The sequence below is a fragment of the Homalodisca vitripennis genome, chromosome 5, assembly GCF_021130785.1.
Source record: "Homalodisca vitripennis isolate AUS2020 chromosome 5, UT_GWSS_2.1, whole genome shotgun sequence".
Lineage (NCBI taxonomy): Eukaryota > Metazoa > Arthropoda > Insecta > Hemiptera > Cicadellidae > Homalodisca > Homalodisca vitripennis.
This window is the reverse complement of record NC_060211.1, coordinates 23,625,540-23,653,307: the sequence shown is the minus strand read 5'-3', so window position 1 is coordinate 23,653,307 and position 27,768 is coordinate 23,625,540. Positions and strand designations below refer to the sequence as shown.

The following is a 27,768-nucleotide window of genomic DNA, read 5'->3' as shown; positions in this document are numbered from 1 at the left end:
CATAAAAATCATGTTCATTGATAAACTAAACCTTTATTATAATGTTTGAGCCATAAACTGAACACAATGCAAGATGAATCTGAATGAACTTTTCACCCCAAGAAATCTTACACCACATACTTCATACTTGGCGGAATTTTCTATCACGGCACTCATGTTTCAAGGTAAGAACTGGACAACGAACGAATGTACGATACTCTGCCTTACACAGTTAGAAGCATACTGAACCACTGTGCACACTGATGTCAACATAGAGATGCTACTCCACTATGTCCTATTTCTCGTGTTATTGAAAAACAGTGATTATTTTATGGTTAACCCTCTTATTTATTCACATTATTTTACCTAACCAATGCAAAAATTGTAATTGACAACATATTGATCAGGGTGATCAACCTACACTTGGAAAAATGTTTATCATAAAAGTGTAGTCAACATCCACTAATATTCAAGTTCAATTTTGCAGCATTGACTTATATGAGGAGTATATGATAACAGGTCAAATTTATTCATTATATATTGAAAATATAGAAATTTGTCTGGAGAAAAGGACTATGACATTTAAAGCCCAAAACTCTTTATTCGACAGGTTAGTTAATTCACTACTATTGGTTACAAGTAGTAGTATATGGTGCATCATCCAAAATCAGTCACAGTGTCACTTGGTAGTGAAAGTGTTTATATGGTATGCTATAGCAGTGTTTATATATACCATGTTTGCTACCAAAAATTATAGTAGTGTTGCACTATAGAAAAATTGTAAATAATGAGACCATATATTAAGGAAACAAGCAAGTGCAGCATAATGGTTTTCTACTTAATTTAAAAACGCCAAAATAATATGATAATAGCACAATCATATTGTTTTGATCGTAAACAATTAATAAAACTATATTATCAGTATTATTCGGAACGATACTAACCTTTTTTGAAAGTGCTCTAAGACTATCTAGAAACCTCTCCCAGAAGTCTGAGAACAGTGGTCTGTCTATCTTCTTGAGGCTGCTCTTAGTGCTGGCATCGACACTGACATACAGCTGTGTCACTGGGCTCAGGTCCCTTTCATACACAATATTATTTTAGTCATTAAACCAAAATGAATTTCTATTTAAAAACAAATATACATAGTATATAAATTTTGGTATAAGACTATAAAGATGACATAATTATTCAACATTCTTCCATTACGGACAACAAATTTCCAATAATATCTTTTTTAGGACAAGGCCTTTCAAAATCAAAAATTTCATCTTCAGGCAGCTTTATAATTAATACTACAAATAATATTTAAATATCATAGAATAGTGATCGAAGAATCCAGCCCTTATGAATCCAAAATCAAATTCCCAGTCACAATCAATTCCTGATTTTCTAATTTCGAATCCTAATAACTTTTTAAATCTAAATATGATTTAAATAAAATCAATACTAATCCAATTTCTGTCATTCTTAAACCTTTGGAGAATGTCTTATAAAAATAAAAGAATATCACTCTATTGTAAAGGGATTTGCAGAGGTTCAAAGAAGGACAAAGCCATATCCCCTACCTTCAACTTTAATTAGATACATTATAATATTGTAATTTGAAAGATTACAACAAGTTAATTTGATAGATTATAATATGAGCTTCCAGAATATATGCTTTTAATCTGCAAAATATCATGGCCGTACATTTTTATCACTTATTATTAAACTTAATTTAATCTCAAAATCATTGAAAATTTTCCAACCACCTTTAGTCAGGATAAAAAAATATTAAAACATAAACATACTATATTTGATACAGGAAATATTCATAAAACTACAAAAATTGTGAAGTAAACAAAAATAAATTAGCTGCTGACATCCAAACATACACACAGCAGACACATGGCATTGCACAAACATAAACATAGAAAATATAAATTGCAAGCAAAACATTATTAACAAAAGCATGATAATTTGTTAATTAGTTTATGTATCTACTGTTCCCCATACACAAAATACAAAACAATACGTTTTAGCGGTCGGTAATTTATGTACTACCAATAAGTGGTTGTCTGCAAATAGATGCAGCAGACTCGCAGCAATGTACAAAAATAAATGTACAAAATCTCTACTGTAAGCAAAATATTATTTAAAAATGATAATTAATTGTTAATTAAGTTATCAGGTTTTCATACACAAAGTGCAAAGACATTACGTTTTCGTGATTAGAAATTTGCAGTAAATCGATCAGCTCTTGTCTGCAAATAAACGCAGCAAACTCACTCCGTTGTGTGAACATAAAATAAAGAACACAACTGCAAGCACAATGTTATTTAAAAAAGTACAATAATTAATTAGGTATAGAAAAATCAAAGTGCAGTAAAAACACGTTTTAGCAATCGGTAATTTGTGTGCTCTTGATCCGCCAATAATTATTAATGACGTGGCCGAATCTCATGATTCTCAAATCTGGTTTTTTATACTATTGTTCACATCTAATAAAATTAATTAATCAGATACTGTTTTACACACTTATTTATTTTTACAATATTATTCAATTGATGTTAACCATGCATTGACTATGTAATTACAATTTTTCAAATCATCCAATATTACACTTTACCAAAAGAAGTAGGACACAATGATAGGACTGTGTAGAAGCTGTAAGCCATATACAAGTCATGTGTTATCAGTGTACACAAGAGCCAGATAGTTACCGTATGGCTGCCGGAAACTGAGCATTTGTGACAAGGAAGGACGATATGCGTTGTCTGTGCAGTAAACGGACGAAGGTGTTGATATGAGGATACATGATGGGCTCCCCGACCAGAGATAGGGCGCAGTGTCGCACCTGCATCCCTTCTGCCAGCCGCTCAGGTAACACCCCCGGCACACCTGCATAACCATGAGTAGTAATCAGTTCCTCTTTGATGGGCTCTTCATAGTTATCTCTTTTGTTTTACCTACCAAGAGGTTTAAACCTAACAATAATACGTAGTACAAATAACTAACAGACTTACAACTTTCATCTACACTTTATTTATATTGTTAAATATCTAATAATTGTTTGTAAATTCTGTTCTGCTTGAAAGATTTCTGTTAAGTAGCAGATGAAATTGCCAAGGATTTTTTGTAATGTTATTGTTAAGAAAAACACTAAAAACCTATTGACTGTGTAAATCAAATGTATTGTCTAGCTTCAAAATAATAGCAACAGTGAATTAAGCCAAAAACGTATAAAATTTAGATATGATATTATTATCTCCAATTTAATTAGCCCCCAAACAAAGTAAACACAGACACAACATCATTTAATTGATTTCCATTACATTTTTATTTAACCCTTTTAGTGTCAGAGGTGAAGAAATCCATGTTGAAAAGCGCATTATTTTTTGTGTGACTATGCGAAAAGTGCCAGAGGATTTCAGATTAAAACACAAGTTTTAGAAAAAAATTAATATAAAATTTATTTTTAGTCATAAAAAGCTCCTAATTATAAAGTGAAATGAATTATGTAACGAAAACTATGTAATATTTAGATTTTTATATACTTATATTATAATTTCAATACTTTTATGATAAAGAGCATTTAAAGAAATACAAAATCACGTGTAATAATCTAATATTGTATCATAAACCAACTTGTAAAAAAAATAGTTAAGTGATAGAGATTATTTTTACTAAAACGCAAGGTTTTGAAAAAAGTTCACTTTGAACAAATTTGATTGCTGGGTTTTTTGCTAAAAACACAGTGTTTTGGGGGAATATTCAGTTAAAGTTTATTTTACACCATAAAAAGCTTTTTTAATTTTTTTGAAATTTTAATTTTTTAATGATAAAGATCATTTAAAAACAATGCAAAACTATGTCTAATAAAACATTACTTACTAAAAGGAAACTCAAAACATAAACAACACCTTACTCAGACAATTTTTTAAACAAACTCTACAACACTATATTCATGGACACTTGGACATATTATTGGTACAAACATTTTCTAAAGGTTTCTTATGGGACTCATCACTTTTTAAAATAAATTTAATAACTAATAATTCTTGGAAACACTTTAAATGAATAAAAACGCAAAATTATATAACATAAAAATGCTCTCAACATCGCGATATAATTAAAAAAGTGTTGTATTTTTTGTTTTTTACAATCTAACAGCAGTACAAAGTATAAATAACAATGTAAAAGGTTAGTTCAGTTCATGTATTGGCTTTTGGTAAAATGTCAGCCTGTATGGGATAAGTTATAGAGGTACTACAAATGAAATAGAAACAACTTGCACTGAAAGGGTTAATTTGTAAACGTATTGTACAATAAAAGAAGACTCAGTTAATTGTAACATATAACTGTATTTATAGCTCACAGATGATTAAACTTGAAATTCCACTAGAATTCAAATTTATCTATGTATGGCTTCTTAACTGGTAGCCATTTTGACTTCTGCCCCATAAGTATTCTTTGACAACATTAAACATCAAACACTTTAATGCCCTTACTTTTTTAACAACAGAGTTGTGGAAGACGACTTATTAAGATATTATTAATACACATCCATCCGTTTTGTGGTTTTTTTTGTAATATGAATGCTTCTTTTAATATGTAAACAAAGTATAAACGTTTTGAGTCGTTTCAGGATAATCAATACCAATATAAAAAAACTACAAAGCATTTGAATGTTTATTGATTGTATCTTTAAAATGAGGTACTTCCCATAATCCTGTAAATATAACAAAGTATAAGTATTTACATTGTTAAACATTGTTTTTCTTAAGTGAAATCGAGATAGCCATCATACAGCCAGGTCTTAACCCATTGGGGAACATGCCTGAGCGTCACTTGTTGCGGCCGAGCGGGACTGAATAATCTGCCCTGAGCTGCACTCATTGTGCCTTTTTCTACACGCTAACGATCATGTAATTGTTTCTGTTTCCGCTAGATCGCACTTGTGTGCCCTCCTGAATCCTTACGACCAATTGTTCCGTTTTGTTTTGTTACTGTTTGCACACTAGAACCACAACTAATAGCTTGTCTTGTTATTGTTAACATTTTGCCATGTGCTCAATTTTCATCACTTCAATGTTCTGCATACAATCTGTGTATCATGTTCTTAATGTTTAGTGTTCAACTGTTTATAGATGTTTGTAAATGAGTTTTTAGTTCATCTGCTACTTCATGGAACAAGACAATTTGGGTACTTCAGAAGTAGACAGATACTTGGACAGTGATTGATATTGAGATATCAAAGATACTCAAAGACTGACAAAAAATGAATTATAAAAAGTAAATTAATTGCCATTGTATGTAATGTAAATAGTTTATTTCAATTATCATTTTAATAATAACAATTGAATGTAACAAACAGTTTTATCCCATCTCCCAGACAACTAATTCAGGAGCTTGTCATAAAATCATCAAAAAGCTAAAAAAATGCTTTGTTATTATGCTTCATAATTAAGTAATCCAATCAAAACTGGATTTCCATGTGAAGGACATTGTGCTGTTTAAATTTTTAAAAATCATTGAAACAGATAAACAAATAAAATAATAAAATATTGAGTTGCTTTTGATTTTTGTTTTTCCTACTAAAAATTCTGTAAATACTAAAACAAATTTAATACAAAATATTTAGTGAAAGCAACAAACATTACTGTAGAGCAATCAAATGGACTAAAATGTCCTGAAGAATGTACTAATTTATCTGTAACCAAATTCATGCTATTACTATTTTAGTACATGCATGCATTTTTGCCTAAATCAATTCAAACATTCAATCCTAGAGAGGGTAGGTTAATTGTTTCCTCAATGGGTTAATAAAAAAGAAAAGTAAATCCCTTACCCTTGAATTCTTTAATCATGTTGTAATGTGCAGAGAGAGCATCACTCAGGATGTCCTCAGCGTTGTCAGTCTTCCAGCGCCACTCGGTGCCGACAGGATTGGTGTGGTGTCTCCAGCAGAATACACACTTGTTGGCACAAGCGAGGCTGGGCGTAGTCTCCATGCATCGGTGAGACTCAATACCGTAGAAGGTGTGTTTGTAACAACCCCCTCGACCTCGTAGCATGGCCTACACACACACAATGTATGTACCTTGGCAGGTCAAAGGTGAACTGACCTACAGAGATTCCATACACACACACACACACAATGTATGTACCTTGGCAGGTCAAAAATGAACTGACCTACAGAGATTCCATACACACACAATGTATGTACCTTGGCAGGTCAAAGGTGAACTGACCTACAGAGATTCCATTTTATATATGAAACACTGAGTTTGATGATGGTGCATATCACTCCATGGGATTTGGCTGAGCGTTAGCAAATACTTCTATATTGATCTTATGATTAATCAAAAAGGAAACGAGAAAATAGCAAAATAAATAAATTTGAGTACAATCATATGATATTTTAACACCTGACACTTTTATTCATAGAGAATAAGAAAAATAATAAAGTTCCACTGATTTCAGCGCACTCTTGCAGTGTAGTACCTTCCATAGCTCAACAGAACTTTTATTTGAACACTGGTATGAATCCTGACTTAATGAACACAAACGTAAATGTATCATTTAGGGAGGTAACTCGAGAAAGATTTCTTATGTAGATTTTAAATTTCTACTTACACAAGAATTAGTTCTATAATGGTGCATGTCAAACCGTAGAATTTGGCTGAGAATTAATTGAATCCTATCCCTCAGTAGGTTGCCACAATTTCTCATTTTTGTGCCAGGAGGGAATAAAAGTTTCTTTTATGTACGTTCGTCTATCTATCAATCCGCAGGACATTTCAATAATGAAATGAGTTACAAGTTTGAAATTTTGCTTGCAACCTTAGCAAAGTCTGTTACGAAACACGTAGTGTGTTTATAACAACACTTTTTTTTAATATACAATATGAAAAACCATGCTTTATTGTATATTTTCAAAATAACTATAATATATCTTAAATAAAGCTAAACAACAGAAACTGACATGTGCAGTATGTTGTTATTGCTCTCAATTCCAATTCAGCCAGTTAACATAATTTTTATCATAAAATGTGTATGATTTTTGTGATTTAAGAACCTCTTTAAGAAGGACTGAATCCGTCACACAGTTTCAAAATGTCAAACTAAAATAATGGAAATATGAATGTAAAACTGAATGATAATAACCTTGGTCCACCGGCACATCTTCACACCGGAATGACTGCCGAGAAGTTTGTAGCCCTGTTTGGTGAGAGCTTGACGCAGAGTAGGTGTGATCATCTCCTTGACGACCGGTGTGATTGCGGTCTGCTGCCTCATCTGCCGTAAGGCCGGTCCCAACTCCTCCAGGTCCATCAGGCCGTTGGCCAGTGCTTCCTCCCCATCAATCTACAACACCACAATCAAGGCTTATTTTATGCATACAATAACGTAATCCAGAAGAAACAAATTTTGTACTATACATTATCTTAAACAAAAAGGATAATAGAATTTCAAATCAAGAGCAATGTTGTAGCAAACGGCTATAGATTTACAGAAAGCACGAGTTTCTAAAAATATTTTGATAAAATATTTATCTTAAAAATAATTAGATTTTGGTGATCCACATTCAAAGTAGATCAAGTTCCACAGATCATTTTGTATGAATAGCCTTTCTGTTTTGTATACAAATGTAGCATTCTGCTACTTGTTAATTAAAAGTTAAATAAATATTTAATTTTCAATTTAAAAAATAGTTAATGAAAGAAAATATTCATATAGAAGAATGTTCAATAGTTGTAAGTTTGAATTGAATCTGTCGATTGTAAGGTTGAAAACATGTTATATTCTTACAAGGATCGGAGTTCAGGTTAGGAACAATCATTAAACAAAGGTTGTTGAATGAATAAATTTTTTTTAATAAAAGCAGTTGCCTTAGACCGAACTGGTTCCCGCAACATTGAATTAGGCTGAATCTTTATTTGATTTGTATTGTACTTTTGGTTCGTCAACAATTTTTGGTGTCATGAGAGAAAGAATCTTGCCTGAAGCGCCTGCGTGCTGGACCAATCAAAGGGCTCGGAAATTACATATTTTGGAATTAGAATGAAAGGTTTTTTTAGTTCCAACAATAGGATTTTCAACGTCATTTGAAAGGTGTTTTCAAGTGTGGCAAGATAAAGTGAGTTTGGAAAATCGAGAACTGCGAGGGAGTTTATGTAAGTAGAAATTATTTTTGTTTTTTTAGGAATTTAACCCTGGAAACATCAACCAAACTTTTTAGTGTTGATTACGTAACTTCCAAAACGCAATTAACACCAAGAGTTGTCATCTCAATAGGTGAGAATAAACTTCGTTATGAACTTCTAAAAACTATTTTGGTAATAGGGGTGTCTAAGTTCAAATCAAGATAGGCTGACACTGTTGGCAAAAATAATCTTATAAATCTCTCACATACAAGGGTTGGCAAAAATAATCTTATAAATCTCTCACATACAAGGAGTGGCTAAATAGAAATTATGACTAATGTTTTATCAACAACTGCGAAGAATATTAATTTTAGTAGATACAAAATAAATGTATTTTGTACGAAAATGTTTTATAGTTTTCTTTAGAAACCTACTATATTATTCTCATTTACTATAGAATGATCAGTATACATATCTAACCATATTATCTAGCAATAAAATACTTGTAAAAGATCTTGGCCCACCTGTCACCAAAATATTTCATTTTTGCCCTCGAACAAATCCGTTTGGAGTCTTCTGAACTAGAATATAACACATAAAAAACCAACAGGTATCGAAGGAGACTATAACAAACTAAACTGATTTCGTATCTAATGGGAACATCAGGAATTTCACTAGGGTTGAATGTTATAAGGGTAAACCAAACCACTTTAAATTCTAAAAAGCATATATTCAAATTTAGTATTTCTTGAGTAATTTTTCAGTTATTAAAAACTATATGATAGTCTCTGTCAGCCTGTTAAAAACGCATGTACAGTGTAAAACAGTTTCAAAAGTTGTTGATACTTCAGATTTATATCTCACTGAGTGCCTCAAGATCTAGAGTGGCTGACACTATATCCAGCTGTCCAACATACAGACTCTGGCACACGAAGATTGTATCTCACTGAGTGCACCAAGATCTAGAGTGGCTGACACTATATCTAGCTGTCCTCTAACATACAGATTCTGGCACTCGAAGATTGTATCTCACTGAGTGCACCAAGATCTAGAGTGGCTGACACTATATCTAGCTGTCCTCTAACATACAGACTCTGACACTCGAGGATTGTATCTCACTGAGTGCACCAAGATCTAGAGTGGCTGACACTATATCTAGCTGTCCTCTAACATACAGACTCTGGCACTCGAGGATTGTATCTCACTGAGTGTACCAAGATCTAGAGTGGCTGACACTATATCTAGCTGTCCTCTAACATACAGACTCTGGCACTCGAGGATTGTATCTCACTGAGTGCACCAAGATCTAGAGTGGCTGACACTATATCTAGCTGTCCTCTAACATACAGACCCTGGCACTCGAGGATTGTATCTCACTGAGTGCACCAAGATCTAGAGTGGCTGACACTATATCCAGCTGTCCTCTAACATACAGACTCTGGCACTCGAAGATTGTATCTCACTGAGTGCACCAAGATCTAGAGTGGCTGACACTATATCTAGCTGTCCTCTAACATACAGATTCTGACACTCGAGGATTGTATCTCACTGAGTGCACCAAGATCTAGAGTGGCTGACACTATATCTAGCTGTCCTCTAACATACAGATTCTGACACTCGAGGATTGTATCTCACTGAGTGCACCAAGATCTAGAGTGGCTGACACTATATCTAGCTGTCCTCTAACATACAGATTCTGACACTCGAGGATTGTATCTCAATGAGTGCACCAAGATCTAGAGTGGCTGACACTATATCTAGCTGTCCTCTAACATACAGAGTCTGACACTCGAGGATTGTATCTCACTGAGTGCACCAAGATCTAGAGTGGCTGACACTATATCTAGCTGTCCTCTAACATACAGACTCTGACACTCGAGGATTGTATCTCACTGAGTGTACCAAGATCTAGAGTGGCTGACACTATATCTAGCTGTCCTCTAACATACAGACTCTGACACTCGAGGATTGTATCTCACTGAGTGTGCCAAGATCTAGAGTGGCTGACACTATATCTAGATGTCCTCTAACTATACAGACTCTGGCCCTCGAAGATTGTATCTCACTGAGTGCACCAAGATCTAGAGTGGCTGAACTATATCTAGCTGTCCTCTTAACATACAGACTGGCACTTGAAGATTGTATCTGTATCTCACTGAGTGCACCAAGATCAAAAGTGGCTGACACAATATCCAGCTGTCCTCTTACATACAGACTCTGGCACTCGAGGATTGTATCTCACTTAGTGCACCAAGATCTAGAGTGGCTGACACTATATCTAGCTGTCCTCTAACATACAGACTCTGGCACTCAAAGATTGTATCTCACTGAGTGCACCAAGATCTAGAGTGGCTGACACTATATCTAGCTGTCCTCTAACATACAGACCCTGGCACTCGAGGATTGTATCTCACTGAGTGTACCAAGATCTAGAGTGGCCGACACTATATCTAGCTGTCCTCTAACATACAGACCCTGGCACTCGAGGATTGTATCTCACTGAGTGTACCAAGATCTAGAGTGGCTGACACTATATCTAACTGTCCTCTAACATACAGACCCTGGCACTCGAGGATTGTATCTCACTCAATGCACCAAGAGCTACCCTGTACCTCCCTGTACTTTAAGGGTTAAACCAATTTCGGAATATGTTGTTAACCAGAAACACAAAGAAATGGCTTACAAGCTCAACTGTTGTTATTCGGTTGAACCATTCTGATGAGTAATATAGCTCTCTGTATTCTCGGTAATTAATTCTAAAATTATTAATTAAAGCAAATTATTAAGCACTCATTAAAAATAAACAATACTGTTTTCAGTATCAGAAGGAGAATAATTTTTTATGTCCATCTCAATTACCTACTTATACAATAGGCTGTTAATCCTGTTACTAATGAATTGATTTTGGGCAGAATTTGGTTGGTTGAGATGATAACAATAACATGATGGTTTTAGTACTGATAATATTGACAGCAGTGCAAGAGTAATCAACAAAAATGTATCAATTAACTTATTTGGGGAGAGAAATCATCATTAACTATTTAGTTTGAGGGTACACAAAATGTTTAAAACTATTAATTTATTGTACAATTTTACCCTTTTTACATTTTTTAAATGTTTAATTAATCTTTCATCAGTAAGAATTTAGTTTACAATCAATACTTTACGCTAAAATCAGCACAAAATACTAAATAATACATCTATTTGAACAGAAAATTTTCAATAACAGGCTGATCTTAATCTGGATATTCCAGGAATCCAAATGGACCTTTAAAACACCAGCCACCATCATATATATATATATATATATATATATATGTCAATTTCAAGACTTACTGTACAATTCTAAACCATGTTTTGGGTTGTCTTTTTAGATCTTGTCAAAACACAAATGCTGACTCTGTATACAGTCCAGCTATCTAAATTGTGACAGGAATAAACTGTAGTTATATTGGAGGTAATATATTCTCTTGTTTTCAGTTATGTATTTATAGCATGAGAAATCATAGATAACAAAGTCTCATAACAATGGTGTAATATTTCCCATCTGCCTCCTCTTCAGTCTTCCATTACAACTGTTTATTGTTGATAATTGGACTATGCAGTCATTTTTTTGGAGCCTGTTTTTATTTATAGCCCCAGTACTAAAATTGTAAAAAATTATTTTCATAAAAGTTTTATCAAACTACCCAACAAAATTCAGTGACCAGGATGACATACTAATTCATGTTTTTTATACAGCATACGTTTAAAACGTTAATACGTTTCCATAACGTTTAAAAAGGATGACCCCATCTATGCAAACAACTTCACTTGTTATCTTTGTTCCAAATACAACACAGTTACTCACAAATAGCTGCTTTTGCAGAGTTACAGAGAATGTACTACACTATAAACACGGTCCTACTCTTATTATTACAGGTAGATGATCTGTCGAATAATCTTGTCTGAGAAAGACCCTAACTACCTGCTGCATACTGATTAAATGGTGGTTAACACTTAGAGTGCTAATCCCGTAATTTTACGGAACAGCGAAACTTCTGAAGAATGCTAATCCCGTAGTTTTACGTGGTTGTCATTTCAATTGGTATTATATTACATTGTCCGTATTTAAACGGGTTTTGCCTACTCTACAATGTTATTTGGGTTTTTAGTAACACAATTCACCGCTAGAAAGCGTCAGATGTATTGAATGAGCTTGATGACAAAGAAACAAAGCACACAATTCGCCGCTGACATGACGTTCGTTGCAGCCCACTGTGCAAAAACATATGTTTTTTAGGTGTACCACACAAAAAAAAACTACAAAACATAATAACATGATTTGTATTATTCAAAGGACAGTTTATATTTGTAAACGGGTCATTGTAAATAATTGTATATATGCTTAGTTTAGTTTGTTAGATAAAAAAACTGTCTCAAAAAATAATTTATTTTTTTTTTAGTACCTATTTGTTTTTCAAAAATATTTTTTATGTGTAGTTTTTGAAAAAAACACTAACAATTCTCACGTTACAAGAAAGAAGAAAGTAAGCTGAATTAAGGCATGTAAGTATTTTTCTTATACCTTAAATACTTTTTTTTAAATACATTTTTGAAAACCACCAAAAACGCCCAGCATTCTATAGAGTTACATGTTATTTAGGGCTAGCACTCAAAGTTTTAAAGATGTACAGCCCTTTGTGAAAAAATGGCTTTTGTGTTATATTACTTTCACCTTATAAACAGTAATAATAATATACTGGCAGCTGTTAGGGTAATTATTGAGTTAACCCTGGAACTGGCGGTCATATTTCTCTCAGTGGCAGAGTGTTTTTAGTACTTCATACATCGCCTTATATTTATTTTATTATTACAAGTTTACTATAAAGTACCTATGTCATATTATATATTTCTTTATTCAGCATTGTTCTAGGAACATTTTTCACATAATATAATTAAAACAAAAAAAATACCCTTACTCTACCTCTTCATGAAAAAAAATTTTTTTAGAAAAAAGAAAAGTTAGTTCAATGTTTTTGATTTGTGAAATTGTTGTTGTTAGTGATATGCAAAATCCAAAATATAAAAAAGAAAGAGCATTTAATTCTGAGTAAAAATAAAACAACACATAGTTTATAAGGTATTTATTTTTACATGTGGTAAACGATACAAAAATCTTTCACTGACATTCGAAGGTGCTACTTACCAACAAAAGTAAGAACTTCAAAGCTCACTTGGATTTGTACAATCTTGTAACTATTAGTTTATATTAATTTTCTATTTTTTATTATATATTTTTTTAATTATGTTCTGATTAAATGTCTAAATCGGAATCCTCATCGTTGCTTATTTCATGTACAACTTGTTCAGAAATGTCACTTGAACGATCGCGGAAATTATGATCCATTACGTAAACACGCACAAAAAAACTTACTATTATTGTGTCATATACGCAACCATCATTACAACAAACTCAAACAAACAATAAACCAGACAGAACACCATGCAGCTGACGAAATAACAATAGCCGAATGAACCAGTTGACACATCGCTGCGCGCGCAACTAGCGCGGTACCCGGAAGAATGTAAACCAACAGTTCAGAGATTATGAAACGTATGGACGTGTAACGAAACGATTAAAATTATTTATTAGTGTATTATTTACATAAATTGAACCTTCCTCTTTCGATTGGTATCAATACCGATACTCTTTGATCGTGTTTTAAGTACGTAATATTAAGAAATAAAAGACGTATTAAAACGCCCGATATCGGGCGCTGCCATCTAGGATGCGACTAAAACGCCCGATATCGGGCGTTTGCCAGTTCCAGGGTTAAACAAATTTGATATTATGATATTTTGCTTTGTCTTTGGTTGAGAAATAATACATAAAAAGGTTGGTAGAGAGTTTTGGGACACCCTGTAGAACACCTTTAACATGGTTTTTGACAAAGTGATTTAAGACAGGCAGTTTTGAGTTTAAACCTTATGTCACTCCAAAGGTGTAAAAAGACCACTGGTAAAACATAATGACGATAAAAATTGATTTGATTCAAGAAAAGATAAACATAGAGGTCTACACGTAGAATATTTGTTTAATTTGTAATATAAAAAAATATTTATGAAACATAACAACTGAAATATAATCTATACAACAATAAAATCTAACTGTTTAATTTCAAGCTCATAATAAAAGGAAAATTTTCAGATTTTTAAATTTGTCTTATTGTATAACAATAACGTCAACTAACTGTAATCGTCTTTTTATATGGACCATATGAGCATAATGAGAAAATTATGTAGATATTGCTTTTTTGAAATTCTAGTTTTGCTTTCTCTACTTCTAGATAAAATCAATTTGATTTGCAACATAAAGACTTTAATGTTTATGTAATTAGTCATTGGAATCTAAACCAATGTAAAAATTATTATTCCTTAGAGAGCTTTCACACTATAAATGTAAATAAATTAAAATAATAAACAATGTTTACACAGAACAGTTGATTACATTTAACAGGCTCACTCAATTAATATTTCACAACTTTAGAGACCAAGATGGGATATTTCACTGCTTCAGTGACCAGTAGAGCATAGCCCGTAGGTATTTTCGAAATAAGAATAGGCCTACATTCTTAACAGGGACTGTAAGAATGTCCATGTAAAATTTCAGTACAATCGGTTGAATAGTTTACGCGTGAAAGGAAAACACACAAACAAAGGCACTTTCAAGTTGTAATCCACTTAATATTGTTATGCTGGTGATGACTGACTATTTGCTACGGAGTAAATTAAAATTCAACTGACTTGGAGACAACAGGATGAAACAAATAACAATCCGATGATGCCGCAGCATTACATGTATTTGTACTGCACCATATCACATGCTCACCGGACTGGCAGACGAAGTCTCAGCAGTTGCTAACTCCGCTACAAGTTTAGCCCACTTGTTGAAATCTTCATCTAAAGAGTCTTCATCACCGAGAGCGAGAGGCAAGACACGCTGTGCACCCAAGTCCTGCAGCCATTGGTCTACCTGTGTGCCCACCTACACAGAAATACTTTACTTCAATATATCTTCAACAATGCCACAATATGGGACAAACTTCCTTTCTTTACATACTAGATATTACATTATATTATCTCTAAACTACTACAGATTTCTGGAAAGTCTACTTTTGGAACTATATTCAATTTTATGCTAAGAATTGTTTATGCTTCAGTAGTTTACAACATTTATAATGAGCTATCTATAAACAGTGAAAATTTAATCAAAGCAGCTAAAGCCTTCCAAAGAAAACAATCTCTAATTCACAAATACCAAAAAGTAAAATATTAAGTGTCTACACAGAGACGCAATACTGAGCAAGATTAAGGACGACGGGGAAGGACTAGATACTGGTTTTCTTTTGTTCTCTTAGGACAAGAAGCTTATAAATTGCATTTAATCCTGTAAGAACCTTTGCACTGCTTCCGGAGTGACAGGATATTCAGGATGGGTAAGGTTAGGGAGTAGGGGCCGCCTCCTATCGAGATCCATGAGAAAGAATTAGGGCACTACATCTCAAAGTCATGTCTCCCCGGAAGAAGGGAAGGCCAGCTCTCCAACAGTCATCTCCCACAGTAGACTAGACCTATCAAATTGCCCATGAACCCCAGATTCTCGACATTTGCAGTTAGTGATGTGCCGCTCCTGGACATCCATAAGGTTGCCCAGATTGAAGTGACACATTGGTTTTTGCTGTGCCCAGTGGTGGGTTCAACTGGAAGGTTATAAATTAGCCAGAAGTGATCCCTGCTGGATCTAGAAACTAGTTACACAAAAAAACAAATTGAAGAGTCGGAATTTAGTTGGTTTTTTACTGCCAATCAATAACATATAATCAGTAAATATGGTTTTCATATTACTCAATCAGATAGCATTTCAGTTGACCAATTAAATTTAAAATGTAATTGTAATGTAAAAATATTGTAAAAGGAAGATATCTCATCAATGTTTCCAAGTATTGATACATATAACGTAGCTATGGCGGGAAGTGCTGATTCAATATGAATGTTGAGTTCAGCTCCTTTTCACCTTCCGCTTCCATATCACCACCTGCACTCAATTGTGTACCTGATGAGAAAATGGGAACACTTCTGCATCTGCATCTAGATTACAATTTTTTAGCCTAGGTGACTCTAACATCAAAACAATGAAAAGAGTTTGTTATGAGTTTTTTTTGTCACCGACTTATTTTGGATTTCTTCAAATGGATGTTGACTCCAGATTCCAAGAGTTAAGTGTGGCAGTTTTATAAATCATAAAAGTTTATCAGATAAAAAATTAGGTTATTATAATTCTGTTTACAGAAATACAAAAGGAAATAGTTTCAATTAACAATGTCAGTATTGGTCTGTTACAAAAAGATAACAGCTTGAAACAACAACCAATCAAAATATTACAGGCTTTTTGTAATTTGGCAGTAAAATTAGTTTGACCTGTCTTTGTTTTATTATATTGACTGTATAATTATTCTTATGCATCTAGGTGAGTAAAATTAAATCTCATATTTCGATTGGTTAAATAATAAAAGCACTTCCAACTCAGCACATGGAAATTATTACAAAAACACATTCATCAACATGACATGTACATGTGACAGCCCTGGATTACTATAACACAAGGTTCAAGGACACATGTAGGGTAAAAAAAGTTGTTCACTAAAGAATAAAAAAATATGTAAAATGAGTAGCACATTTACTTTTGAAGCTGACCTTGCCACTTATAGGTGCATCTATTTGTTTAGAGCTCATTTTGACAATAAATAATTTTAAAGAATTAATTTAAGAGAATTTTGGTTTTCCTTCATTATATATTACACAAACTGAAACACTATGCATGACTATGCAGCCTATTTATTTAGTTACACATAAGTATGTTGTGGTGTGTGTTTAGAAACTGACAGTTTAGTATTTGAGCTTTTTAACTAGTTTGTGGAGAGGAGGGTGCTAACACCAATCGACACAACATGGTCTCTACACACAAACTTGTTTTATTTTGTCGCTGACACTTACAAGTCATAGCACTTTATATGATTTTTCTTACTTGTTATTAGTAATTTAGTTTGTCTTCTTATTTATTAAATAATTTATTTACACAAAGACGAAACAAACTTTTTGGCATTTCTCGTTTTTTAATTTAGTATATTTTGTATGTTTATGGTTTGAATAGCCACTGTCTGTTTATAAATACTTACAACATTATAGTGTTCCTGATATGAAGAATTTCCAAGACCAAACACAGCATAGTGCAGGTTCTTGAAAGAAGTTTTGTCATATCGGAAATCACTGGCAGACTCTCCAAGCCACTTGTAGAACCAAGCAGCTGTCGGTGGTGGTGTGCCTTCGCTGTGAGTGGGTAGAAGCAACAAAACCACATTCTCCACTGAAGCCTATAAAACGTTTGGAATTAAAAAAGTGTATTTATGTATAATTTTAAGGAATCAGAAACACACAAGATGAAGTCACTTTGGAGGATTGGTTGGTTCATACAAAGTTTGAATATCTTGTATGTACAGAAGCACTATCAGCAATTTCATCTTCATAGCACGCTAAAAAGCAAAGGATTTTTTTCATTGTCTATTGTCTATTCAAAGTTTTTTTGTTGACTGTGATTACTGATGGAAAGTGGAATTAACAGATCATGTTTCTCAGGTGTGATAGTTTGAAAGTTTCTTTTAACCCATTTTCTGGTCTGCATTTTAAATAAATTTAAACTAACTTTGCAAAACCCTAAGTCTTTAAATTTAAAACAACTCAGAACTAGATAGCAGTATTATAATAGGCAATTTATTGCTTGACATAGTAAACACTAATATATACTTAATACAGTTTTTGCATATTCCTAGGATAGTGCCTTTGAAACAAAGGAAATGCCTTATGGTTTTTATTTATTTTCATGGTATTGCTGACACAAGTGAACTCGGTTTTTGTCTGATTTTTTGTAGAAGATATACAAAGAATAAATATATTAGTTGTAAAATCTAGGACTGTACCTTAAAAATGTGTTTATAAATTTAAAATTAGCAACTAAGAGTTTTAATAGGCTGAGTGTTTAGCGCAGTTTCTCCCTAAAGTTGATGGCAAAAACAGATTTCCGTTTTTGGTACGTCATGTGTCTCTGTGTGTGTCCATAAACAATACATTTGAATTACTTAAATTGGAGGGTGGAAATTTGCTGCGTTGTATACTTGATGAAAGTTACAAGGTTTTAACATAAGACATCTTTATTTCTTCCACAATTTAACTTAATATTGTGGAAATTTGGTTTGAAACTCCACTTCTACTACAACTATATCAAAATTGAAAGACAAACATTGGTGTGCGATAGAATTAAGACTCTTGGTGTCGTGTTAGACCATGGCTTCACTTTTACCGATCACATTTCTCACATCACCCAGCGTGCAATGACTAGATTGAAGGGTTTGAGCAGATTCAGAATATTACTGCCAGAGACTGCAAAACTGTGGCTTATACAGACGTTAGTCCTATCAGTCTTGTACTACTGTCTACTTGCTTATGGAAACAGCATTTCGAGAGAGGACGTTAGGAGAATCCAAAAGCTGCAGAACTCAGCCGTCAGGTTCATTTTCAACCTGAGACGGTTTGATCATATCTCTCCTTTTTGGGATACTATCAAGTTACTTCCGTGGAGGCAGTGTGCAGGCTGCTGTCGTGTTGCATGGTCCACAAGGTTCTCAATTTAAAGAACCACAGTACCTCAGAAAGAAACTCTTGTATCAGGGAAGGTCTCTCAACGAAGCACCCGCCAAGATGGAAGGCTTCCCTTTCCGAAAGTGAGGCTGGAAGTTAGAGGCATAAGCTTCTCTTATTTTTGTCCCAGCATTTGCAATGGCCTCCCCGAACATATTACAAGTACTGTATCTTGTTCGTTTTTTTAAAGATTAGATGAAGGAATTTTGAATCAATAACAACTAGTTTGTGGGTGCTGAGTTGTGAGTTTATTAGTTTTAGCTAGTCTTTAGTGTTAACCTGAATCGGTATGAAAACAGTTGTTTGCTGAAATACGCTCATAAATAAAGGTATTTTTATTTATTTATTGTAACTATCATATTACACGATTGAAAATATCTGAAAATTAACTAAAAAAAATGTAAAAAAGTAACTAAATTTAAGTTGTTTTGGTAAAATCTATTTAAACTTAATATTTTATGTAGGTTTAAGCACCAATGTATTATTCAAACAGCAAGGGTAAAACATATTGGTTGTGAAATTACATTTCACGTGAAAGATATAAATTCAGTTGATAACTATGTTTTCTTAGTTTGTGTAGAAGTGTGATAAGTATCAATTCCAGTATAAACACCGCTACCTTATCAGCTTCGGTATTTGCTCAGTAGTAAAAAGGAGAACATTTTATTACATGTGAGCATTTATCAAACCTGTTCATACTCAACACAACAAAGAAAATATACTTTATGCTTGGATGTTAATTACATTTTATACTTGAGTTGTATTATAAGCAACAATACCTTTTCTTAATAATTGAGTTGAATACCACTGCTCAAATCATTATCCTATTAACACATTTACAAAGATGGAAAATTACCAAACTTTTATTTACCATTGCATTTTTCAATAATTGCAAGATTGCAATTTCGTTTAATGTTTATACGTATAACATATAATACACCTAGGTTACACAGAGTGCCTGAATTGCGATTTATTACGCCTGAATATCTCGTATCTGAAGAGATACACCTTTTTATATACAAATAAGTTATTAGCATATAAACTATAATGGAATTTTATGTTATGAACATAAAATTAATTTTTCTTGTACCTAAAAAATTGATTGAACTAGTTTAAACCAATGTATTCAATAATACAAGAACTTTTATTATACAATGTTAATTTTTTAACCACAAAAATTCAATAATCGGGGTACACAATATTCAGAGACATAGGCTCTTATTTCACAAACCACAAAGACAGGTAGACTCGTAAATCTACTCATAATACTTATACACACTTATGACCTTCATTTCCAAAATAGACACAACAATCAAACATTCCTGACTATTTTTGCAACCATCATTACGTGAATGAAGATCTAGCATTGCAGGCACAAGCCTACGTTAGATTTGTCAATTGTACACCCCGGCCACTTTTATTACTTACAATACATCATAAAACAACTTACATATACAATTCACAAAAACCACATATTTTCTAACTACTTACAAGTTCGAATAAAGTCTCCTCCGGATCAATGCCAGAGATGTCAATGACAGTTACTTCTGTTAAACTCTTCAACTTGTTTTGTAACTTCAGACTATACACCTGCAAACCATTTAAAAAAATTAAGTATATTTTGTTTTACGATAAGGACAATTTTTGGGGAACACTGTTTAAAATATGGATTACCTTTCACACCAGCTTTTTTAAAGAACTTCAATCCAAGTAGTAGCCAGTAACCCATCTATAAGAGAGATGAACCGTTTTTTCAGAGATGACTACAACCAAACTGCTAAAGTTATCTTCACATAACAAACTGCAGAATAAAAACCTCCCATCAAAATGTTGACCATCCCTCCAACAAAATAGACATAATGAGCCACCTTCTTAACACTATAAACCCTGATATCTTAACCCTTATAACGTCAGTATATCTTTTCACGACTTCCAGCAAACGGCACAATATTTTAAAAAAAAAAAATTTAAATGTGTAAAGTTCATTTTTATTTTTACTTTCTATAATTATGGTAAGTATAAAAAAAGTAAAAATGTTAAAATTATCTCGTACGTACATATATTTATGGGACATTAAATTGTACATATAAATAAAGTCAAAATAAAAGGCACACAAAATTTTATTAGCTAAACTATAAACATTACCAGACAATTATATAAATAGTTTGTCTATGCGCCATACAGCGTCTGTGACGTTATAAGGGTTAATAACATAACATGGCCTTTAAACACAAACTTAGAGAACACATACTTAGAGACCTATTCGCTAATTGAAATTTTCTGTTAGGTGGACCACCAAAGGGAAGGCGTCACAATTTTTGTGAAAGATGAGATTGTGAAAGAAAAATTGTCAGTTCTGATCAAATAAGCTGATAACAATACTACAAAGGGTCTGATCAAATGTAACAAAAAGAGTTATTGCATAGACAAACAGAATGCCTTTTTACCTTTTCAATTCAAAATCAATTAGGTCTTCACTGGACCAAGAAGAATCTATGTACCAATTTTATATTTCTATGATTTTTTTCTATCAAGAGCTAAAGCACGGCGACAGAAAAACAGACAGACGATTTTAAGAAGGCCTTCCTATGTCTTTTATCATTTGTAATGGCTGATAGACGTCAATGGTAAAATAAACATTTAATCTTATCTCTGTGCTTACACTAAAAAAAATTGTTACCTTGGAATTTCCTGTAACAGTTCCATATAGAATAACAATCTTTGAGGGCTTTATCTTTGAATCTCTTTTTCTGTATACTTTCTTCTTCAAAGGCCCTCCAGAAACCTTGGAACCTGCACAATCACATCACCGTTAACAATAAACAGATTGTATTAATACTAAACAAATCCTTCCACGAATTAATTTGAAATAAATCCTATACTAATTCACATGCAAGCAGTGTCATCCAGATCAAGGCAGAATTGATTATTTTATACATTCAAGTATTCTAATAACATATTTTCCAGTACAATACATAATGAATTTTATATCACAATAAGTACTTTTTCTGCCCTTTATCCATAATATGATTACTCCTGAGTAAGTCAGTGGTGTGTACTTTAATGTACAAAATTTATAGAAGGAGCAAGAATATAACGATTGCATAATTCTGGTGAAAACATTCATCACTTAAAACAAAGTGATAGTGTTATGTACGGTATTAAATCCATAGTATAATTAGAATATATTTGGTAACTACGAGGAAGAAAACCATGAGTTACGTTTGGAATATAAATGTTTGATCTGTTATCATTACAATGAACAGTTAAATTAATGCCTCCACATAAGAGAGGTTGATCTCAACATAATCCAGGTTATTCAGGAATAATTTTCAGGAATCATATCATGAATCATATTGAGATGTCCTTCCTCCTTTAATGTAGATTTTGTATGCAAAATCAGCCTATTTCAATTGTCTTCATGGAACACATAAGGAAAATTTTCAAATAACTTCATTGAACATGATTCCCAGAGCCCAAAATCAACCCCCATTCCCTTTATTTTAATTTTATATATATAAAATTAAAATTAAAAAACCAAATATTAATAAACTCTTGATGAATTTCTGAACATCTTACCATACTTCTTCTGACAAATACAGTATATAAATAACAAATATATAATTATTAAACTAGGGAAGAATAACTCTAACTGAAAAATAAACAGTGAACAAATAAAAATGATGATGAAAACTTTGGTTTCGAAAGGCCTCGTCCAAAAAAATAAACAAAAGTAGAGAAGTGTTGTTTTATATGTGATAGCCCAGTATTAGACACTTCTTGATCTTGTCCTGATCTAAGTCTGTGCATATTATATCTACTGAGGATATAGTGGTCTCGGAAATTCTGGTAGTTGGAAAGTCTAATCCGTGGAATAATTTTCCTACATAACCATTTTGTTAGCATTCTGAGTATGTAGTTTGTCCAGAACATCAGGCAAAACTTTGGAATGTAGTATCAAGATTTGATCGTGGTGGTCAGTACACACCCAGTAGATACTAATCATATTTTCTTAGTAATTTTTATTTTTATTGCTGATACTTAACAAGTCATTTCTGTGCTGTGTTCTTCTACTCTTAAGCTTTCAGTGTTAAAGGAAACTTGGTGATTATTATATACAACGACTCCTCCTTTTATGTGTTTATCCCTACCATATGCATTGGTTAGCATGTAGTCAGCTGGTCTGGCATAAAATTAAACTCATGAGTGTTATGTGGTCAGAACAGCTTAGTCGAGCTCAACAACCTTCATGTGTAGTAGCCTTCACTGCCTCATGAATAACGTGGGATAACCATGGCGTGCATTACGCGACTGAGGCACATTATCTCTAATACCGCCAATTAGTTTTGAAAGTAATATATGTGTATGATTGTAGTATTACGTCAGCAGTTAAAATATTAGGAAATTAATTTATTCCTTTTTAATTGGTCACTGTATTTTTTCAAAATGAGATCATGAGTTCGTAGTGTAATCATGTGTTATTTTTAATTCGAAAAAAACTATTTTTATGTGATCAGAAGTCACTGCGTTTTATCTAAGGAGGCAGTAGTCTACGTACATATGAAATTAGGAAGTAGTGGTTACGTTAGTATATTAGTTTATTTATTAAACTTAAGTTTGTTTTTTACACTATTTATTTGTTTGTAGAAAATTTGGTTCAATTTGTTTGCATTACTTTCAAATTTATTTTTATAGATGATTGCGATATTTGTGTTACCGTCAAGAGGACGACAGCAATAGGTTAACCTGTTGAGGAGTAGCTGAAAGTTGTTCCAAAAGAGTACAGACGGTTATAGCCGTTTGATCCCAAAAGAGTATTGACGGTTATGACCGTCCATGACGGGGTTGCTAAAACAATCAATATTGCAACTGTTTATGCACTCTACGGAGCCCAGCAGCCGCTACGCTTGTCAGGTCGCCATTTCCCCCGCCCACTACCAGTAAGGGAAAATGGCCGAAGGAAGCTAAAACGCTGCTTTGTGTGTTCAAATACAACACGGGGTGAGCGTAAAAGGAAAGAAACTGCTTATGAGTGCACAAAATGTGAAGTAGCACTTTGTGTGTACCCGTGCTTTGAACACTATCATACGTTTGTAAAATTCTATAAGAAAAACAAAGGTACTTTGGGATTATACCGACCACACCAGTATGAAGAACACAAAAATATAAATTTATAGAAACAAACATGATAGAACGAAAAAAACAACTCTTTAATTACAAAATTACAAGCATTTCCAGGTATTGTTGGTCGCTGTTATCTTATCTTTCTCGAGAATCCCGATTACGGCAGGCCGCGCGGCATCACATGATTATTTAAGTTTTTTGCACGGTACATAATTGCCTTTCCATTACAATTCAATTTATATTTCTGATCAGCCCCTCTAGAATTTGATATTTTACTGATAGGTACTATCTCGAGGGATGTTTTTCTTTCGTTGACATCAGCGCAGCACAGCACCACAGGTGCTGCCGAGGCCTGCGCTGATGGCCGGAGGCACTCGCATTTTGGGTGGCAGAGTGTTATCAAGAATAAAAACAAGTTTTGAGTTTTTTTCAAGAAAGAGTTTAGTTTTTGTTTGGTAATGTTTGTTTTTGCTGAATTTGAAGTACAACAAAGCGACGCACCAGCTGAACGGGCGGCGAGACTCTGCAATCACGTCATCTACTAGACCGCTCGACTTTGACCTCTGTCTGAGCATGGGGAGGGGTTTGCGATAAGACAATTCCTGTTTTATATTGACGAAATATTGTTCTACGCTAATCTAGTAATCAGTAGAAGCAAAATGTCAAATAACGATTCATGTCTGGGTGTGGTCGGTATAATCCCAAAGTACCAAAACAAAATGTATGAATTTATCAAGTTGTAGATCCAAAAAATGCATTATTATGATATTTTGTAAGGTTTCAATACATTTTGAATGAAAACAACAACAATTTTTTCTTTACTCCCTGGAGTTCATTAAGGATAATTTTCCTTACTCCAGTATACACTAGGTAGGATGACGGTTATAGCCGTCAGTACTCCCCAACAGGTTAATAATGCAAAACTTGACTTTTGCCACTCAGGCTGTTAAGACCTTTTTATCTATTATTTTCTTAATTTAAGTACTATTTTCCTTTTGAAAATGTAACAAATATACAACAAGTGGCTAAGGTAATTTACTTTCTCTTTTAGGGAGCAGAGTATGATAAGTGGATCCTTTTTTTATATCGCTTATTACAATGATCGATACTTTATATATCAAATAACAGAACTATAAATCGATATCAACGTATTTAAAATACTAAATTAAAGTCACATGTTTCAAATTAATATACATAGTTTAACAAATAAGTGATATACAGGGCTTATTAGCCTTAACTTCGCCTGGTAAAATAAGACATCTTTACTTTAGGTCTTCAAACCAAGAAAGACATAGTAAATCATCTTTAGTGTTATTTTCTGTAGTTTTCTAAAGTTAAAAAATTGTTTCTTATTTAGCAGAAGTTACTTACACAACAAATTGAGTTTAGAATATGAAAAAGTATGGACAGTTTGGTACAGATGATTTAGTATTGTTAAAAGTAACTACTATTGGTTGATTATATCAATGGGTATGATAATTAAATATAGTTTAATAATTTTGATATGAAAAACCAGCCGCTTATCATACTCTACTTTTTTGTTGTAAATCTTTTATCTCGTTTGGATAACAGTAAACATTTTCAAATAATTAAACTAGGTTTGGAGTTACAAAATTTAACTGCTGAATGTTCATTACTATCAACACTATTTAGTTTAAGTATAGTCAAATATGGTCATTTATATATATAACACACACAGGCAGTATGAAAAAAGTTTTATATTATATATATATACATATATATACACAAAAGGATATATATATATATATATATATATATATATATATATATATACATATATAATGATAACTTTTTCATACTGTCCCTGTAAGGTTGAAAGCGAAGAATATGCCTAAATGCCTAATAATTTAAAATAAAATTTAAACACAACTTCTGATAGCTTCTCTCAAACTTACCAATCAACTTAGGCCGGTCATTATGTATGTCCTTTTTCTTTGAAGGTTTTGAACTTTCATGGAAGTATAAGAACAATGATGTAGTGATTATTGTTAAAGAGAAATAAATAACAAATGGATAATATTCGTAAGCAAAATGTTCAATTTCTTCAATTGAAATCATTTGAATTAAAAATGATCAGTTACAACATATAATAATTTGATTCAAAATGTTACTGCAAACGCAGTCAGTAACATAACCTCACCGACCAAAATAAATAATCAACAACTTCAGCAAAAATAAAACAGATGTAACAACGAGCAAGCACAAAATCACAGTCAGAACAGAACCAGATGAAATTTCTTAGTTACAATATGTTTTTCGTTTGATACTTTTTTTATTTAGCACAGAGGACAGACTAGGTGTGAAATTAAACCAGCGACCAACGAAATGACATTGTCTAGATATTGCATATACAGGCATTGGGCTTTCAGTAGCATTGGAGAGGATGGAGACAAATCTGGACTAAGAAATAAAAACCAACAAGCGAATTACTGCTGTGAGAGTTACCCGGCTAACTGGAGGAATTATGCGGCTCACCGACGGGATTTTGGTCACAAGCGGCACAGAAACATAGGAGCCCGTAAGCTGGTCGAAGACCATGGGCGCCAAGATCGCCTACGCGTGCTTCAAAATCTCTACATGTCGACAAGCCAGCTTGAATGAGATTAACAAGGTTATAGCCCAGTTCATCACATCGCTACCTGCCGACGCAAAGCTTCCAGAGCAGTTGCATTAGACTTTAACGTAGCTTTAACAGACTTTAAAATTAATTAAATAAACGGTAAATCTTAAGATCAGCGACTACCGCTCCAATTGCTGGCAATTACAAAACACATAAATAACAAGATTTTCGACTATCAAACTAAAAACAATGGCCGACCATGGTCGTTTTGATGAGTTGACAGTAGTCACGTGACAAACAGGAAAGTTTCCGATTGGCCGGGCCGATCACGTGACCTATAGGACGGCTTCGATTGACGGCCAGACGTAAACAAACCCACATGGACAAGGAATAATTATTGAAGTTATTGACATGGCGTGCGATGAACTATTTAAATCGGACCATATCATGAATCTAAACCATTCTCGAATCTCCTTCAACACACACACAAAATTTTATCAAAATCGGTCCAGTCGTTTAGGAGGAGTTCAGTCACATACACACGAACACAAGAAATATATAAATATAAAGATTTGAGGAGCAAACATTCAAAAGGTGATTTCTCACAAAAAATTGAAAAGTGAGTTTTTGGCTGATTGCTATTCTCTAAGTTGAATCTCACGAGATTCAATAATTAGTTTCAGTCAAAAAATGCTTTCTCCTATTAAAAATAAATGTATAAAACTGACATCTCAATCAAAAAGTGTTTCCTCCAAAGCCTATGTTCATTCAATTAGTGGTTTCTCCAGTGGACCAATCACAGCTGCTCACTTGTGTCACATGACCAGTTGTCATCTGTTAATTATTTCCAGCAGATATTTGAGGTTATAGTGAATGTTTAAAGTCATGTTAGACTGTTTCCATAAGTTTTTGGATTAAGTTAATGTGGTTTTATTATAATTTTGAAGTTAATGTGGTTTTATTATAATTTTGAAAATAATGGAAGAAGTAGTTGGATGTGTGTTAGTGAGCATTGGAAATAGTGGGACACGCAAGAGACAGGCAAGTGGTGGGAAAAGGAAAGAAGCTAAACGTAAGCGGTACTCTGCACCATCAGGTAGTAATGTTTACATCCCATGCAAACACTCCACTAAGACTTTATCATGCTCTGATATTAGACCAAATGATGTAAAGAAACTGCGGGACAAACTTTATAAAGTACCAGAAAAAACTTCGCCA

At 33.2% G+C, this 27,768-nt stretch overlaps 1 protein-coding gene across 1 annotated transcript in view; it reads right to left on the bottom strand.

Annotated features, from left to right (window-relative positions):
* The window catches only part of LOC124361851 (S-adenosyl-L-methionine-dependent tRNA 4-demethylwyosine synthase TYW1-like), a 39,046-nt gene extending 12,857 nt beyond the window's left edge, over positions 1-26,189 (bottom strand). The window contains exons 1-9 of the mRNA XM_046815883.1: positions 25,886-26,189; positions 21,526-21,638; positions 20,337-20,435; positions 17,330-17,524; positions 14,983-15,138; positions 7,132-7,332; positions 5,813-6,041; positions 2,685-2,862; positions 924-1,059 (exon numbers count right to left, since the gene is read on the bottom strand). Coding sequence (XP_046671839.1) covers positions 924-1,059; positions 2,685-2,862; positions 5,813-6,041; positions 7,132-7,332; positions 14,983-15,138; positions 17,330-17,524; positions 20,337-20,435; positions 21,526-21,638; positions 25,886-26,048 — 1,470 coding nt within the window. The 5' untranslated portion in view covers positions 26,049-26,189. The remainder of the gene's footprint in view (positions 1-923; positions 1,060-2,684; positions 2,863-5,812; positions 6,042-7,131; positions 7,333-14,982; positions 15,139-17,329; positions 17,525-20,336; positions 20,436-21,525; positions 21,639-25,885) is intronic.
* Between the last annotated feature and the right edge of the window lie 1,579 nt (positions 26,190-27,768).